General features: G+C 38.0%; 1 protein-coding gene across 19 annotated transcripts in view; it reads left to right on the top strand.

Moving 5' to 3' along the window:
* camk2g2 (calcium/calmodulin-dependent protein kinase (CaM kinase) II gamma 2) overlaps positions 1-16,855 on the top strand; it is a 72,960-nt gene that overhangs the window by 34,509 nt on the left and 21,596 nt on the right. For 10 of the 19 annotated variants that reach the window (XM_077237229.1, XM_077237231.1, XM_077237226.1 and 7 more), the window contains exons 4-13: positions 491-545; positions 1,608-1,673; positions 4,253-4,325; positions 11,516-11,618; positions 12,072-12,155; positions 12,343-12,437; positions 15,595-15,717; positions 15,985-16,068; positions 16,273-16,315; positions 16,577-16,639. In XM_077237229.1, coding sequence (XP_077093344.1) covers positions 491-545; positions 1,608-1,673; positions 4,253-4,325; positions 11,516-11,618; positions 12,072-12,155; positions 12,343-12,437; positions 15,595-15,717; positions 15,985-16,068; positions 16,273-16,315; positions 16,577-16,639 — 789 coding nt within the window. The remainder of the gene's footprint in view (positions 1-490; positions 546-1,607; positions 1,674-4,252; positions 4,326-11,515; positions 11,619-12,071; positions 12,156-12,342; positions 12,438-15,594; positions 15,718-15,984; positions 16,069-16,272; positions 16,316-16,576; positions 16,640-16,855) is intronic. The other 9 variants (XM_077237234.1, XM_077237237.1, XM_077237223.1 and 6 more) reach the window with 1 other exon arrangement.

The following is a 16,855-nucleotide window of genomic DNA, read 5'->3' as shown; positions in this document are numbered from 1 at the left end:
AGAGTACCAACCCAAATTCCCTTGTTCCTGGGAAAAGGTCCAGCAGTGGAAATGCAGCTTTATATTACATCTTGTAAAAAGGGTTATAATAGGTCCCCTTTGATATATAAATAGTTCCAGTTTCTGTTAACAAAATAATTTTGAAAACAAGCTACATTGTCAAAATTACAACAATTACAGAAATACAGAAAATATCTTACCTTATATGGTGTATGGCCTCCGAATATTATGTTTTTAGTTGAGAACCACTGTCCTATGCGGAGTTCTATTTGTGTGGCATGTGGAGATGCCCTCTATGTGCACCGTTCCAAATGGGTCACTTACGATGCTGCCTTAGAAGGCATTAGGTAGCAAGGTTGCATTTTGTAATTGAGCTAATGAGGATGACTTCATGGGCAGGTCAAGAAAAGGATAAAAGCTTGTTCTGTTCATCCTGCTATTGTTGTTTCTCTGTCTTACCTCATTCTCTCTATCTGTTTTCCCTCAACAGTGCGTCTCCATGACAGTATCTCAGAAGAAGGCTTTCATTACCTGGTCTTTGACCTGTAAGTATCTGAGTCAGACACTCTGATCTTCCCTCTTACCTCTGCTGTTAAACAAGATTGATCCTAGATGAGGCCTGTATACTCGCACTTTCCACTTCCTTTCACCCCTGTTTGGCTGTAATTAACTGTTAATTACAGGAAAATGTAATTGATGTACGACTGTTAGACTCTTTTCTCCAGCCAGTAACCCCATTTCTCTTTACCATATAGTAGGAATGCACTGATATGAAAATTTTGGCCGATACTGATAATTCTTTATATTTGAAAGCTGATAACCGATATATTTGCCAATAAACATAAATCCAAAAAGTTTTGAGAGCCTGATTAGAAAAACAAAAGTCTCGACATTAAAAGCCATGTCATAAGCACACAACTATAATGTTCCCATTATAATTTAATATAGCCTGTATGACAGACTTGCGCTGCACGCGTTGCACTTAACTGTATTTTCCTTTTTGAAGTAATTCCAATCATATTTCAAGCAATTCAAAAGCATTATAGCGAACAGTTCACATCTGAAGTGTCTCTGCTGAAAGAAACAATCCATTATTTATTGACTTTAACATATCAGTTAAATTTTCTTACCGGGCTGATAACAATAACATTAAAAATGAACGTGTGTGTATGTGTATATATATATATATATATATATATATATATATATATATATATATATACATATATACATACATGTTGTGCATCCCTAGCATATAGTCTAAAATACTTTGGTTTATTTCTAGACTCCTTTGCTTGAGTTATGTTGACATCATGTTGAACGATTATCAGAGTCTGAAGTGTTGTCGAGATATAGAGTCCTCTTTGTAACTGCATTGTGTGAGAGCGAGACATACATGTGTGCAGATTGTAACTGTATGGCCCTCTCTCAGGGCGCTTGTGTCATTAAGACTATGATAGCGCTCACCCAACACTTAAGTGCCGAAACGCGGTGATAAAACTTCCCTCCATTAGCCACACTCTCCTCTACTGGCCTCATGCTCTGTATAGTTTTGAGTTTTGAGTTCTCCCTTGAGCTGTTTATAAAGCCTGTATTTCTTCCTGTAGTGTGACTGGTGGAGAACTGTTTGAAGACATTGTCGCAAGAGAATATTACAGTGAAGCAGATGCAAGGTATGTTACAAAAAAATTCAGCTAAAACCATATCAGTGTTTAGTTGTAATATTTGTGTGTGTGTGTGTGTGTGTATATGTATGTATGTATGTATATATATATATATATATATATATATATATATATATATATATATATATATATATATATATATATATATACAATACTGTTCAAAGGTTTGGGGTCTGTTAAACTATTTAATGTTTTTGAAAGAAGTGCTCACTATGGCTGCATTTATTTAATTAAAAATACTTTATTATTATTATTATTTTAAATCATTTTTTAATAAATTAATGTAATTTTGCCAAATGTGATGGCAAATTTTCAGCATCATTACTGTCACATGATCCTTCAGAAATCATTCTAATATGCTGATTTGGTGCTCAAGAAACATTTCTTATTACTATCAATGTTGAAAATGTGTGCTGCTTAATATTTTTGTGGAAACAGTGATTATTTTTTTCAGGGCAAGAAAAGAAAGTTCATAAGAACATTATTTCAAATAGAAATCTTTTGCAACATTATAAAAGTTTTTACAGTCACTTTTGATCAATTTAATGTTTTCTTGTTGAATAAATGTATTAAAAATTTTTAAATTGTATTGTCCGCAAACTTTTTAACGGTTGTGTGTGTGTGTGTGTACTATAGCAGTTATTTAGCGATGTACGCGTAGTACCATGGATATTACGGTCTGCAGCCATCACTGCACCATGGCACCACCGCAGTACTTTACTGTGAAGATCAGTGAAGATGTTCTGACTCTAATGCTGCCCTTTGGTCTCAGACAGTGAGACAATCATTGAATGCCAGGGCTACGCAACTGATTATTAAACATGATATTTTTATTTAAATAGACAGAGAATTAACAGAGATGGAAGCTGGCCTGAAATATGATGTTATTTTTTAACTGCTGCCTGAATAGGCATCCCCTTAAATTTAAGCTGACTGTCTGCACTTCAATCCATATCCACTTCATATTCAGCACTAAGCCGGAACAGCAAAATTAGTGTCACTTTCCAATTACTTTTGGAAGGCACTCTCCAGATTTGCAGTGTGAAGACTGCTTCTGAGAGTTCGCATCAAGGGAGAACTGAGAGAGATTTTGCTGGAAAGTATCTCCGTAATGGGATGGAATGGAATGGAATGGAATGCAGTCCACAGATTTTGCCAAATTTGGACACAAGAAATGCCTTCCTCGCCATCCTTCCTCAAGAGAGCTTTAGGGAATATCTAATGGGGCTCTTTCTTTCCGCAACTGCCATTGCTTTTCATTCTGCAAGCTCTCTCTTTTTTGCTCTCTCTTTACATGAAAAAATATATTTCTGAATGATTTGGTTTAAGTATGCTTATAAACAAACATTCCCTCAGAGAGATGTCATCTCCTCCCAACCCTTCCTCTGTCCTCGGGTCATGACCTTTTGACCAGGTTTCCGAGCTCCTTAATGAGCTGCACCACTGTCTGCATTATAAACATTCTTTCCAGCTCCACCGGTGCTTATTTATGTCGCCTCACTGTCTATAGAAGTCTTTCTTGAAATGTCTCTCTGCAGTGCAAGTCTGCCGGAGCAACAAATGCCCTATAGAGAGTGTGAGAGAGAAATATTGATATAGATCAAAAAAAAAAAAAAAGAGTATTATTATTATAAACTGTAATATTATTACAATTTAATCAATCAATTAATTAATATATTTTAAAATGAAATTATTTCTGTGATGGCAAAGCCAAAGTCGTAACATAATAAAGGTATCTACTGTCAGTTTTGATCACTTTAATGTAGCCTTGCAGAATTAAAAGTGTTGATTTCTGTATACCGGTATACCAAAAAAATCTTACTGACCTCAAACCTGAACGGATGTGTATAATGTTACAAAAGCCTTCTATTTCAGATAAATGCTGTTCTTTTGAACTTTCTATTATTCAAAGAATCCTGAAAAAAAAATTGGACGCAACTGTTTTCAACAATGATAATAATAATAAATGTTTAAGCATATTTGTATGATTTCTGAAGGATCATGTGACACTGAAGGCTGGAGTCAAATAGAAACCGTTATTTTAAATGGTAAAAAAAAACAAATGTTTTGGCATTTGGATGACATGATAAATGTATCTTCATTCCCATCCTGGAGAGTTACTCTGATTTGTGTTGTGGTTGTCAAAGCTGCCAGAGTATTAATCTGTAAATACAAAGCTCAGTCTCTCCGCATAGGCCAGATTCTTTAGCTAGATTTCTTGTGCCCGATCTTCTATCTGGAGTTAGATCCTTGTACTAATGCCCTAATCTCTCTCTCTCTCTCTCTCTCTCTCTCTCTCTCTCTCTCTCTCTCTCTCTCTCTCTCTCTCTCTCTCTCTCTCTCTCTCTCTCTTTCTCTCCCTCTTTCTCTCTCTCTCTCTCTCTTTCTCTCTCTCTTTCTCTCTCTCTCTCTCTCTCTCTCTCTCTCTCTCTCTCTCTCTCTCTCTCTCTCTCTCTCTCTCTCTCTCTCTCTCTCTCTCTCTCTTTCTCTCTCTCTTTCTCTCTCTCTCTCTCTCTCTCTCTCTCTCTCTCTCTCTCTCTCTCTCTCTCTCTCTCTCTCTCTCTCAGTCATTGCATCAATCAGATCCTGGAAAGCGTCAGCCACATCCACCAGCATGACATTGTGCACAGGGACCTCAAGGTGAGTCATGCCATCAGTGTGGCAATGTGCCAATCCTGGAGCTTGCGTCATCCAAACCCTCCTCCTCCTCTTGGCAACACTGTGTCGTCATCAGCACACACTCAAACATGTGCTTGTGACATTAAACACTGTGTGGCTGCTAACTTGTCACTGAAGAAAAATGGATGGCTGTTTTCTTGCCTGTTTGATTGTTATTTGTGTTTCTTGACGTCAGATAGTGGCCAGTTGGCTGTGGCGAATCCAGAGGGGCAATTTGATGACAAGCACAATGCAGAAAGCAATCAAAGGGATGTTTAATAGAGGATGGAGAGATTTGTTGCTTAAATGCCAGTGCTTCCTTGTTGCTTGTCAGAGGTTACAGCAATTTTTCTTTTGTATCTTCACATCTTCCTACGAGTAGATGTAGTAGAGTCTGTGTAGGAGGTAAAATCATGTGTGTTTGCGTGGAAGTGGGGTTTTTTTTCTACAATAATGACTGATGAAACACAGATCAGCGGCATGTGGTGGACAAAAATGTGTCTAACACCGCCCCTCCAGAACCTCCAACTGAACCGGCCCTTTCCATATTAGTTCACCTCTTTAAAAGTAAAGGCAGACAGAGGAGTGCTGAAGAGAGGCCGGTTGCTATGGAAACTCGTGTGATGTCACAGAGGCTGCAGAACCGTGGCATGGTGGTGAGCGTGTGCAGTAGGAACTCATTTTGCCGCCTCCTAATTCATCAGAGCGAAAGAGACTGTTGAACACAGACAGACAAGAGAATCTTACGACAGGGACATGAGAACCGAACAGGGACAGTCGAGCAGGAGCTAGACTGAAGAAAGAAAAGTGTATTTTTTTCTCTAAAGGTTGCAAGTGGGGGGACAGACGGGCTGGTTTGGCTATATTGTATAAAGAAAAAGTTCACAGAAGATGATGTTATTATTGTTAATTAAAACTAAAACGTTTTTTTTTATTGGTAATTGAAATAAAGCTGAAATAAAATAAGTATTATTTATTATCAAGAAATAGAAATGTTGCCTTGCCAACCATCAACGGGGGGGGGGGGGGGGGTGACTAAATAGATTTTTTTAAAATATTAATCAAATAATAAAAGTACATAAATTTAAATATAAAAATAAAAGGTCATTCAAAATATTAATAAATGTTATATTGTACAGGGGTCAACAACTTATGGCACATCGGCCCGTGACAATAGCTAAAGAGGTGTATGCATTTAATTTAAATAAAGCGAAACTTTATTCAAACTTGCATACAGACTTACATTTTGAAGTAATCATTCCTCCATAGTAACACAGCCTGTTTTATTAAGTTAGGTACTATAAATACTAATAAACTGAAATTTTAACCTGTGCTAGCACACAGATCCGACAGACCATTCGCTTCAGTGGTTATCCTTCTACGTGCCATAAGGTTTCCAACTGCTGAAATGGTTTATAAATAATACTAAAATAATAACACTGTCACATTTGTTTGCCCTCGAATTAAGTGAAAAGAACAGTTGTTCCAACAAACTTAAGGTTGACCTTCTATTTATCTATAAATGTAGCAATTTATTTATCTTATTTATTTGTCTACTAATTTATCTATTATCTGCAATTCGATGTTGATTGTTTGCTGTTTTTTATGTTGATAGCATTTCCAAGAGCTAAAAACTGATTAAAAAATCTTTGAGCTCTTAAAAAAAGATGAGGAAGATGTGATGCCTAGCATTTAAAACTTTTGACCTTTTAGTCTTTTTTTTGGCTTGGCTTATGAATATTCCTTAGTTTACATCATCGGGCAGTCTAGGAAAGTAATATTCTGTCAGTATGATTTAAAGGCATAGTTCACCCAAAAAATCTTTTATCTCTTACTCACGTTAAGTTGTTCCAAACCTGTTTGAGTTTCTTCTGTTAAACGCAAAGAAGATATTTTAAAGAATGTTGGTAATCAAACAGTTGACGCCAGTAGCAATTAACTGTAGCATTTGAAAAAAAAGTCAAAAGTCAATGGCTATCAACTGTCTGGTTACCAACATTCTTTAAAATATCTTTGTTTGGGTTCAACAGAAGACACTCATACAGGTTTGAAAAAATTAAAGGGTGAGTACATGATTTTTGGGTGAACTATCCCTTTAATTAATATTTATTATAACAAGCCATCACCATGTCATGACATCACAGAAAGTCTGTTGTGTGCAGCTCACTATAAAGCTTGTTCCGGCAGTTGTTGTAGGGTGGCTCCGCTGTGTCCGGATCAGGGCTGTGTCTGCAGCATACAGAGGCAGCAGGGTGTGTAGGACAGCGGGGTGATAGACCAGCTCACCCCTGCTCTCGTAGCATGAGATAACAAGCCCTCCTCTCTGTCTCTTCATGAATTATGCAGCTCAGAGCAATGGGTGCGCTGTCATAACTATCGGTCAGCTTTACACACAGACACCACATGCAATCTCTCCCTTCTTTTCCAACACATAAGTCAAGTTAAGTCAAGTCACCTTCATTTATATAGTGCTTTTAACAATATGGACTGTTTCAAAGCAGCTTTACAGTGATAATAGGAAATTAAAGTAACAGATTGTTTTGGCTTTACAGCAGCTCTAGAATAAAGTTATTGTCCAGCTAAAGTTAGTTTTGATTGGTTCACTTCCGTCGCAACGATCATTAGTTATTAACCTAGGGACGCTAACGCAACACCGTTCTAACAGAAAATTCTTTAGTGCAATCCGGCCCCTCATTTGGGGGGTGCCTGGTGGCTCTGAGAATTTTTTTATCGTTTCAGTGTAGCCACGTGAATCGGAATTATCCCAACAACGTTTTATCAGTATAGAGTTGACACTTCAGGACTGCGTTGTCCTTGTGTCCAGGTGCAGTTCCTTCATCAGATCCGGATACGGCCTGGATCCAGCAGACTGCGGTAAACCTCGGGATAAACTGAGAGACAAATATTAGCGTAGACGGCATCCTTCTTATGATGTACAAAGTACATCACGAAAAGGATCTACTGCCTGCAGTTGATTTTTATATTCTAGGTATTATCAACTGGCCAGAATTTTGAGATCACAATAGATGTGAAGGAGTATAATGTGTTAAGAGCTCGCTCAAGTACTGGGGAGCTAAACTATTTAGTGCTTTGTAAGTAATCAGCAATATTTTAAAATTTATACGATGTTTAATAGGGAGCTAATGCAGTGTTGACAGAACCGGGCTAATATGGTCATACTTCCTGGTTCTGGTAAGAACTCTAGCGGCTGCGTTTTGGACCAGCTGTAATTTGTTTATTAAACGTGCAGGGCAACCACCCAGTAGAGCATTGCAATAATCTAGCCTTGATGTCATGAACGCATGGACTAATTGTTCTGCATTTTTCATTGAGAGCATATGACGTAATTTAGATGTATTTTTTAGATGGAAAAATGCGGTTTTACAGATACTATTCACGTGACTTTCAAATGAAAGATTGCTATCAAAGAGCACACCCAGGTTCCTAATTGACGACGAGGACTTGACAGAGCAGCCATCAATTGTAAGACAGTATTCTAGGTTATTACGTTAGGAAGTTTTTTGTCCAATAATTAGAATCTCTGTTTTAGTTAAGTAGTAGGAAATTACTAGTCATCCATTTTTTTATATCAGCTATGCATTCTGTCAATTTGGTGAATTGGTAAGTTTCGTCAGGGCTTGAAGACATATAGAGGTGAGTATCATCAGCATAACAGTGAAAACTAATGCCATGCATCCTAATAATATCTCCTAAGGGTAGCATGTACAGAGTGAACAGCAACGGTCCTAGTACTGAGCCTTGTGGTACGCCATACTGAAATTTTGATCGATAAGACATCTCTTCATTTACTGCTACAAACTGATAACGGTCAGATAAGTATGATTTAAACCATGCTAATGCAATTCCACTAATGCCAAAATAATTTTCGAGTCTATTTAAAAGAATGTTGTGGTCAATAGTATCAAATGCAGCACTAAGATCGAGTAACAGCAATAGCGAGATACAACCACGATCGGATGATAAGAGCAAATCATTTGTGACTCTAATGAGAGCTGTCTCAGTACTATGGTACGGTCTAAATCCTCACTGAAAATCCTTGCAGATACCATTTCTTTCTAAAAAGGAACATAGTTGTGAGGATACTGTCTTTCATAAACAAGCATGCACTCTATTTCTGGCTCTGAATTGATTCCCTCTGTAGTTTGAGACCGGATCTCAGTATTCCTTGTAAGGAACTCAGCTTTTTGGAAATATTAATAATCAATAATATCTTGTTATTATTAATTATAAATATTTGGGTCAGTTAATTGGATTAACTTGATGTGGCTGAATTAATATTACAATCAATTAATCAGTTCTTCCAACGAACTCTTTTGATTGTTAAATTATTCTAAGAAAAGGGTATCTTCCATGGCCACAGAAGAATAATTATTTCTTCGCCTGTACAGTAATTTGAGCCAGTAGCAAACACCGTGATCGTAAAGTGACTTGTATTGCAAACAAAACAGAACCAAATACATATTATGTACAAGTTTTATTAACTAAATATAGATATTTATATGAATATAAATAAACTAAACAACATACACACATGAATACACAAATAGCTTAGTGATAGGATGAAATTGGAAACCGGAAGAGGGTCTATGATAAGAACCATCAAAATTTCATTTTCACATTTCATTGAATTGAATTCTTGCATTTGTAATGGGAACAATTCTTGAAGTTGTTGAAAATTGAAGTCGTTGATGGTTCCGGCAGTGTCAAGTGGAAGTTGGTTGAGCGTTCTCTTTCTCCAGGAACGCAAGGCTGGTTTGGTCAAGTCCTGAGGCCCTGTTGAGGCCACGCCGAACACCCAGGAGAAGTGAGGAAGTCAGAAGGATGGGTGATTGGAGTCGTTGTTGGTTGGAGTCTTTGTTCCAAAACTCTTGAGATTGTCCTTGGTTCTTTGTGAGAGAGTCATCTCTCTCCTGCCTGAGCCCATATCTGGTTGGAATCGATGCCTGCTGGGCCCTGGGGCCCCCTTGGAGGGGGAGGGGGTTCCCCAGTATAACCAGAACAGTGTTGCGGCTGGATGAAAGAACTAAGAGAGGGAGGTCACATGTGGACTGTCTCTAATAAGGCCTGGAAAAGATCCTACCCTAAGGGTTGAACTCGACCAATCAGAAAGGTGACATGTCTGAGAGGGAAAGTGGCTCTTAGTTGATTTACGGATCTTTGTCCCTAGCATGATTATACCTTCATTAATGCTCAGATAGCTATAACACATCCACACTGCATTCTAGAAGAAGGTGATGTACATCAAAGTGTGAGTCATTAAATGAGGATTAATTAGGTAGGAGGCAAGATACAGGTGAGGTTACATTGATCGTTAGTTGGTTGTATACCAGGATACATACCATAATATATACCTAATAGTACACAAGACAGTAAACCATTTACACTGTTTCTTTCACAGTTTTATGCATGTTCATTTATAGATCAGTTAGTCTATGATTAATGCAGCAAAGTCTGTTTTAAAGAGGGTTTCTGTTTCATAGTCTCTCTCTTGAGTATGTGGCCACATTCCTCGGAGGTCGTAAAATCCCCTTATCATGCCCTGTAACATGACACTGTTTCTGCCCTTGTGTTTATTCATTTGGGCTGTGTGAGGAGTTTCATAAACCTTTGTATATAATGAATAATTAGTATGTGTCTGATTGGTCCATACCCTACATCCTACAGTGTGGTGATGAAAGACTGTCATCATAGAACATGCTGGACACGTTTATGTCCTTTAAAGGGATAGTTCACCCAAAAATGAAAATTCTGTCAGTATTTCCTCACCCTCATGTTGTTCCAACCCCGTAAGACCTTCGTTCATCTTCGGAACACGAATTAAGATATTTTTGATGAAATCTGAGAGCTGGATCATTCCTCCAATCTAGTCCATAGGCTTCTTGAGGGATTGAACTTGCCGGCCTCGAAAAGTTATTAAAGACATCGTTAAAATAGTCCAAGTGACTACAGTGGCTCAATCTTAAGTTTATCAAACGTAAAAAAATTAAAAAAATAACGACTTTATTTCAACTATTCATTTCCTTCTCTGTGGGCCTCGAGTCAGGTTACTAGTATAACAGCGTATGATCTGTTGTTGTACGTCACACGCATCACCCACATGGCCAGCGTCATCCAATAGTGAGCCTGCGTGTGACGTAGCTCTACGCAATTACACTAGTTTAACTGACTAGAGGCCCAAAGAGAAGGAAATTAATAGTTGATTGAAAATGATAAAGTCATTATTTATGTTTGTTTTTGCGCACAAAAAGTATTCTCGTCGCTTGATAAACTTAATATTTAGCCACTGTAGTCACTTGGACTATTTTAACGATGTCTTTAATAACTTTTCAAGGCCGGCAAGTTTCAATCCCTCAAGAAGCCTAGTATGGAGGAGTGATCCAGCTCTCAGATTTCATCAAAAATATCTTAATTCGTGTTCCGAAGATAAACAAAGGTCTTACGGGGTTGGAATAACATGAGGGTGAGGAAATACTGATAGAATTTTCATTTTTGGGTGAACTATCCCTTTAATGCAGATCACAGCTGATTAAACTCAGCCTTGGTATGTTTGATCTTCACCTTTAGCATTATCATGCAAAGAATAAGTGAGCAGCCGTATGGGAGGGAATGCCTGTCGACTGCACTTTATAATTCTTTTGCTCACATTTAGTTTTTTCATACTGTACACTATAATGTTGTTTTAGTGTTTTATTTTTAAGTTATTAGATGAAATTGTGTAGAATAACAAAGGTGCAGTCGCATTTACTGTTGTTCAGAGAATTTTTGCGAGCCAAAAACTGTAATATCAACAGGAATCCACCCGGTTGGGAATTTCTTGGGAAAGTAGCTTGGTTTTAAAAAAGTGACTTCTGTTTGCTGTGCTTCATACATTGATGGTGGACCTTTTTTGAGCGCGGATTTTTGCTACTTTGGCCTCAACTTAACTTAACTCAAGTTAACTTTTGGCCTCAAACTTGGCACACTACACCTTTACATTTTATATTAAAAATCACAGCATTTGGAGATTTCGGCTCTGATATACCCATTTTATGTTCTCCTTTGCTCTTTCACACTCTCTTATCTATGTCTCCTATCTCATTTTCTTTCTTTCTCACTATTCCTCCTTCCTTTCTTGTCTCCTACCCTTTTCTTTTTCATGTGTCCTCTTATAGCCAGAGAACCTGCTATTGGCCAGTAAGATGAAGGGGGCGGCAGTGAAGCTGGCTGACTTTGGCCTTGCCATCGAGGTGCAGGGAGATCAGCAGGCCTGGTTCGGTAAGACTCCTTTGCTTGTTGGTAGTCTGATCTCTAAAAAGGATTTGGCTTGAAGCCATTGTAGATCATCTTGATGCAAGATTGAATTAAATTCAAGAGACCAAATTAATTTCACTGGTTTCTCATACATTAAAACATTAGCTGATTTTCAAGAAGTGTTTCCCTCTCTATGGCATCTTTGGCTCTTGTGGGACTGGAGAACTCTGGAGAGTCGCCAGCTTGTGTTTTTATTAAAAATAAGCTTTTCCAAAATTGTGGGAATTTCTTAAATGCTTTTTCACATTATACAGCCTTTAAGAAATATCTATTTTTATGCACATCTGCACATCTTATTTTCACAAACTATTTTGGGTTTAATACAAACTGAAATGTTGTTGCCTGTTGAATACTTTGTGAGTGAAATCAGTTAATTTTAGATACTAAATGTATGTAAATTACAATATGGCCTTACAGGTTTTGCAGGCACCCCTGGATACCTCTCGCCTGAAGTCCTGAGAAAGGATCCCTATGGCAAGCCAGTGGATATCTGGGCCTGTGGTAAGATTTTCACCTGTTTTATTTAAAGTGTCATTTAAATAGTCTATTTTTTCTAGTGTCCTTTAGTGTCATGTATTTGTCCACTTTTAAGAATAATCGGTGTACTAAATATGTGATTCAGTCTCTTTACTTTGGAAGAAGAGTGGAGTAGTATTTGAATAGTTATCAATTTATGTGTCCTGGGCAGGTGTGATCTTGTATATCCTGCTGGTGGGTTACCCTCCTTTCTGGGATGAGGATCAGCACAAACTGTATCAACAGATCAAGGCTGGAGCCTATGACGTGAGTGATCACACACACTGTTTCCCTTAATGAGTTCTCACTGCTTTATAATGTAATGAGACTGTTTTAGATCTAATCAGGCCTGTTCCATCGAAGGAAACACATCCACCCCAATATTCAGATCAGTGGTTGACCAATATGAGATTTTCAATGTTGGATTCTCATTACTTTTTGTCCAGTAGACCTATAGATCCATACCCAGTAGATCCAAATCAAAAGTTTTGAAGTCAGTAGTATATTTTTAGTGTTTTTGAAAGACCTCTCTTTTGCTCATGAAGGCTGCATTTATTTGATCAAAATATGGTAAAATCTGTAACATTGTAAACTATTAATACAATTTAAAATGACTGTTTTCTATTTTAATATATACTTCAAAATGTTATTTATTCCTGTGATGGCAAAGCTTTTTTTTCAGCAGTCATTACTCCAGTTACATGATCCTTCAGAAATCATTCTAATATGCTGATTTGATGCTCAAGAAACATTTCTTATTTTTTTTTTAATGTAATGTCTTAATAATGTTAAAAACAGTTATGCTGCTTAATATTTTTGTGGAAATTTTTCAGTATTTGTTAAATAGAAAGTCAAAAGAGCAGCATTTGTTTAAAATAGAAATATTGTGTTACAATGTAATCGTCTTTACTGTCACTTTAGGTCAATTTAATAAATTATTGCTGAATAAAAGTATTAATTTCTTTCTAAAAACTTATGAACGATGGTGTACATGTGTGAAAGGAAAACTTCTTGTTTTCACATCACACGTCTTTTTAAATTCCAAAACAAACCTATGGTTCCCCTGTTGTGTTTCTCCATCATTCTTCAGCTTGGTCATGGACCAGTGCCGGAAGAAGTTCAACTTCCAAAACGCCTACTTTTCACTCCAGGCAAAATCGCTCCGCACTGCACCCATATCTGATCTAATTTAAGTAGACATTTAGTAAACAGTCAATGTATGTCAAACAAAAGGCCTGTTTACTTCAAAAAGTGACTGTAACCCAGTTTAAGCAGCATTTGGCTCAATCAGTAACAGAAAGTGAAAGGCCTTTCATTAGTCTTTTATTGCCCATCAACTTGTTGACAGAGAAGCTCTCATGGCCGTCCTCATACAGAGATTTCAGTGCCACCTCATCGACCCAAGATTGACGAGCCCAGATTGAAGCCTTTGTTAATATTTAATTGGTTGGGATAGAGAGCAAAGTTACTCAATAATAAATGATGGCAGCCCCCTCCTCTAGAGCTCAGCAGTGGAACATACAACCGAGGAGTCTTCTTCATTATCATCTTCTCAAACCCCAGAGAAAACAGTCTACAGTGGGATCTTTCCCATTAACACTATTTTATATAGCTTATAATAGGTTACAACAGTCTTGCATATAGCATCGTGTCAAACGTTTGTCTGTCAGTGCAGTGATCAGCTGTAGTTTGTAAACAGACCAGCATGATCGTAGTAAGGATTCATACTAATTGGATTTAATTTGTGCTTTCTAAAATCCCTTTTGACTAGGCTCACTAAGTGCATGGGACTAAAGCATGCTTGTTGTGTTTGTTGCATAGTAGTGTTGTCCATTTGATGGAGTGCTGCAGTGTGGGAGAGATGTGATTATGAAGGCCAGTTTTGGTTTCAGCATTTTCAGCCATCCAGGTGGAAAACAACTCTTCCAGCCATCACTTTAGCTACTCTGCTCTAATCTTATTAAAATCCATTACAGGCCATGGAAGCCATTGATCTGTGTGTTTGTCCATGTCAGTATACATTTGAGCTCTTAGTTTCATCCAAAAGTCTGAGATGGTGAAAATGCTTCTATTTTTCATTCTTTTCTTGCGTAGTATAAATTTTCATTACTGTTTATATTATCAGTATTAGCTAAACTATTTGGGTGCAAATTAATGAATTAATTGAATTAACATTGTTGAATTCCGAATTAGTACTTGTTTTGTCTTCTTTTTGCATTGATGTCAGCAGTGCTCAAGCTTCATGAACTCAACAAGTTTGTGTAAAACCTGATGATCCTGTTCTCCAGTATGATTTAAGATGATATAAAGAGCATCTTGAGCTTCAATGGAAGAACATGATCAATGTCACAAATTTACTTATGATTAGTGATCTTTGAAATATTGACTTTTCACAATGCTTTTCCTTACAAAGCAGCTATACAGAAAATGCATCTTTAAATGTAAAAATGTCATTGGGCCTTAATGAACCAGGAATCTACCATTATAAATAAATAAATCAAATATAAATAAACTATACCAGTGGTTCTCAACTGGTTTGGTCATGGGACCCACATTTTCCCATTGTCATTACGCTGTGACCCAAATATTTATGAGTTTGAACCAAGCGAATTTATTTCTCAAAAAGGGTTAGTGCACCATGCACACTTTACTTAACATACACATAAATTGTAAGAATATTGTGATGTAGCTCAGGGTTCGTGTGTGGGTGATGGAAGGAGACTCGGGGTCGGCAAGTAGTGGAGCTCGTGCACTTTATTAAAGATCCTCTTTGCACAGCGCTTTCTTGCGCTCTCAAAATTAACTCAAAACAAAACACTCAATTTTCACATGTAAGGCAATACTCTTCCCGCTGACTACAGCTTCTCAGATCACCAACGAGGCAAAACTCTTTCCACTGTTCACAGCTTCATGAACATTTCGTCCCGATCGTCAGCGTGCATGAGCTTCCAGTCTCTCCCTCTCCACCATTATCAGCACAGCCCGCTTATATGCGGTCTCCTTACGCCAATTACTGAAATCACAAACAGGTGTTCGTCATTTGAACTTGACCCACTTACTCACCGCTCGGCTCCGCCCTCGCTCTCCTGCTACAGACTCCGCTGAACCACGCCCCCCTCGCCACAAATATCACTAACACTTATGAATAAACAGGATATGAAAAGGCTATTAAAAACTAGTTTTTGTTGAGCCACCACAGTCATCACAAATATGTGGATTTTGGGTTAAGGTTATTGAAACTATAGTTACCATGGTAAATACACAATATCAGACATCCCACCCTGCAAAAACTAATTTCCGGGAGGTAGCAAAGCCTCATTTTCAGGTTTAAAATGAAACAAACCTCAGGTTTTCAGTGTAGACCTCACTGTATCTCACCAAGAATACTCGATCATCTTTCATCTCTTGTTTTTTCATGTCTTAGTTTCCCTCTCCAGAGTGGGACACTGTTACCCCAGAGGCCAAAAACCTTATCAACCAGATGCTGACCATCAACCCAGCGAAGAGAATCACGGCTGACCAAGCAATCAAGCATCCATGGATCTGCGTAAGTGTCTTGGATTTAAACCCCAAGCACTTTTCGATATATCTTTCAGGGCTGGTTTATATTGCGTCGCCCAGCCTGTCACGATTACATGCACCAACTGTCATAATGTCAAAGAGCATGAAATAAACATTTGCTAGCCTGTTTGGTTGATATAAAACTTTAAATGAGACTTTATATCCAATTTGTATTATATACAATATGTCATAACATACTGTATCTGAATAAAGATTTGTCCTGAGGACTGTGACATCTTTCTCTCACACTTAGCAACGCTCCACTGTCGCCTCCATGATGCATCGCCAAGAAACCGTTGAGTGTCTGCGCAAGTTCAACGCCCGTAGAAAACTCAAGGTCTGAATCATTCATTGCTAACACAATAAGGTTCTATTTTGTTAACATTAGTTAATGCACTGGCTAACATGAATAAGTGCAATACTGTATTAATCTAGGTTACTTTCCATAGCTATCATTAATGCTCTATCCAAATCCATGATTGTTTGAAAACTTTGTCCTTTTCTTGATAAGATACTAAAGTAGCGCTTGTGTCTCCTGCAGGGGGCCATTTTGACCACCATGCTGGTGTCCAGGAACTTCTCAGGTGAATGCCTTATTAGCTTCTGAATTATGAACAAGACTTGTGATCATACATTGAGATCAGTATGTTATGTTTATGTAGTTTCTTTCAAAACTTTGATTTTATAATCTGGCCTCACTTTCCTGACTGCATAGAGGCATTTGGGCTTTGCTTTAGGTTGCTTTGTTAGGAAACAAATTGGGTAAGTTTTTGTGTGATCCCGGAGAGGCTGAGCTTCTGCCTTGAGTAAGCCTCTCCAAAACGAAATGCTCTTTTGTCCAATAGTGGGTCGGCAGCACACCAGTCCCGCCACCCCCACCACCAGCACAGCTTCACTGGCACAGGAAGGTATGTGAGATGGGCACTAGGGGGCCATTGCCCACTTTCAGCCTCAGCATGTGACCAAGGGGAGCCTGCTATACCCCTGCCAACGCACGGGCACTGAAACTCTTCTGAGAGGCCATTCGCTATGCAGAGAATACTTAAAACACGCTCCAGGGTTTGTGTTCGTTGACTGAATTTAGAATATTTAAATTCTAATTTGATTCAATAGAAATCTTGCAT

This window comes from Siphateles boraxobius, unplaced genomic scaffold, assembly GCF_051911475.1.
Source record: "Siphateles boraxobius isolate OS27281-9 unplaced genomic scaffold, OSU_SipBor_1 20, whole genome shotgun sequence".
NCBI lineage: Eukaryota > Metazoa > Chordata > Actinopteri > Cypriniformes > Leuciscidae > Siphateles > Siphateles boraxobius.
Note: the sequence above shows the minus strand (reverse complement) of the source record. Positions and strands in the feature narration are given on the sequence as shown.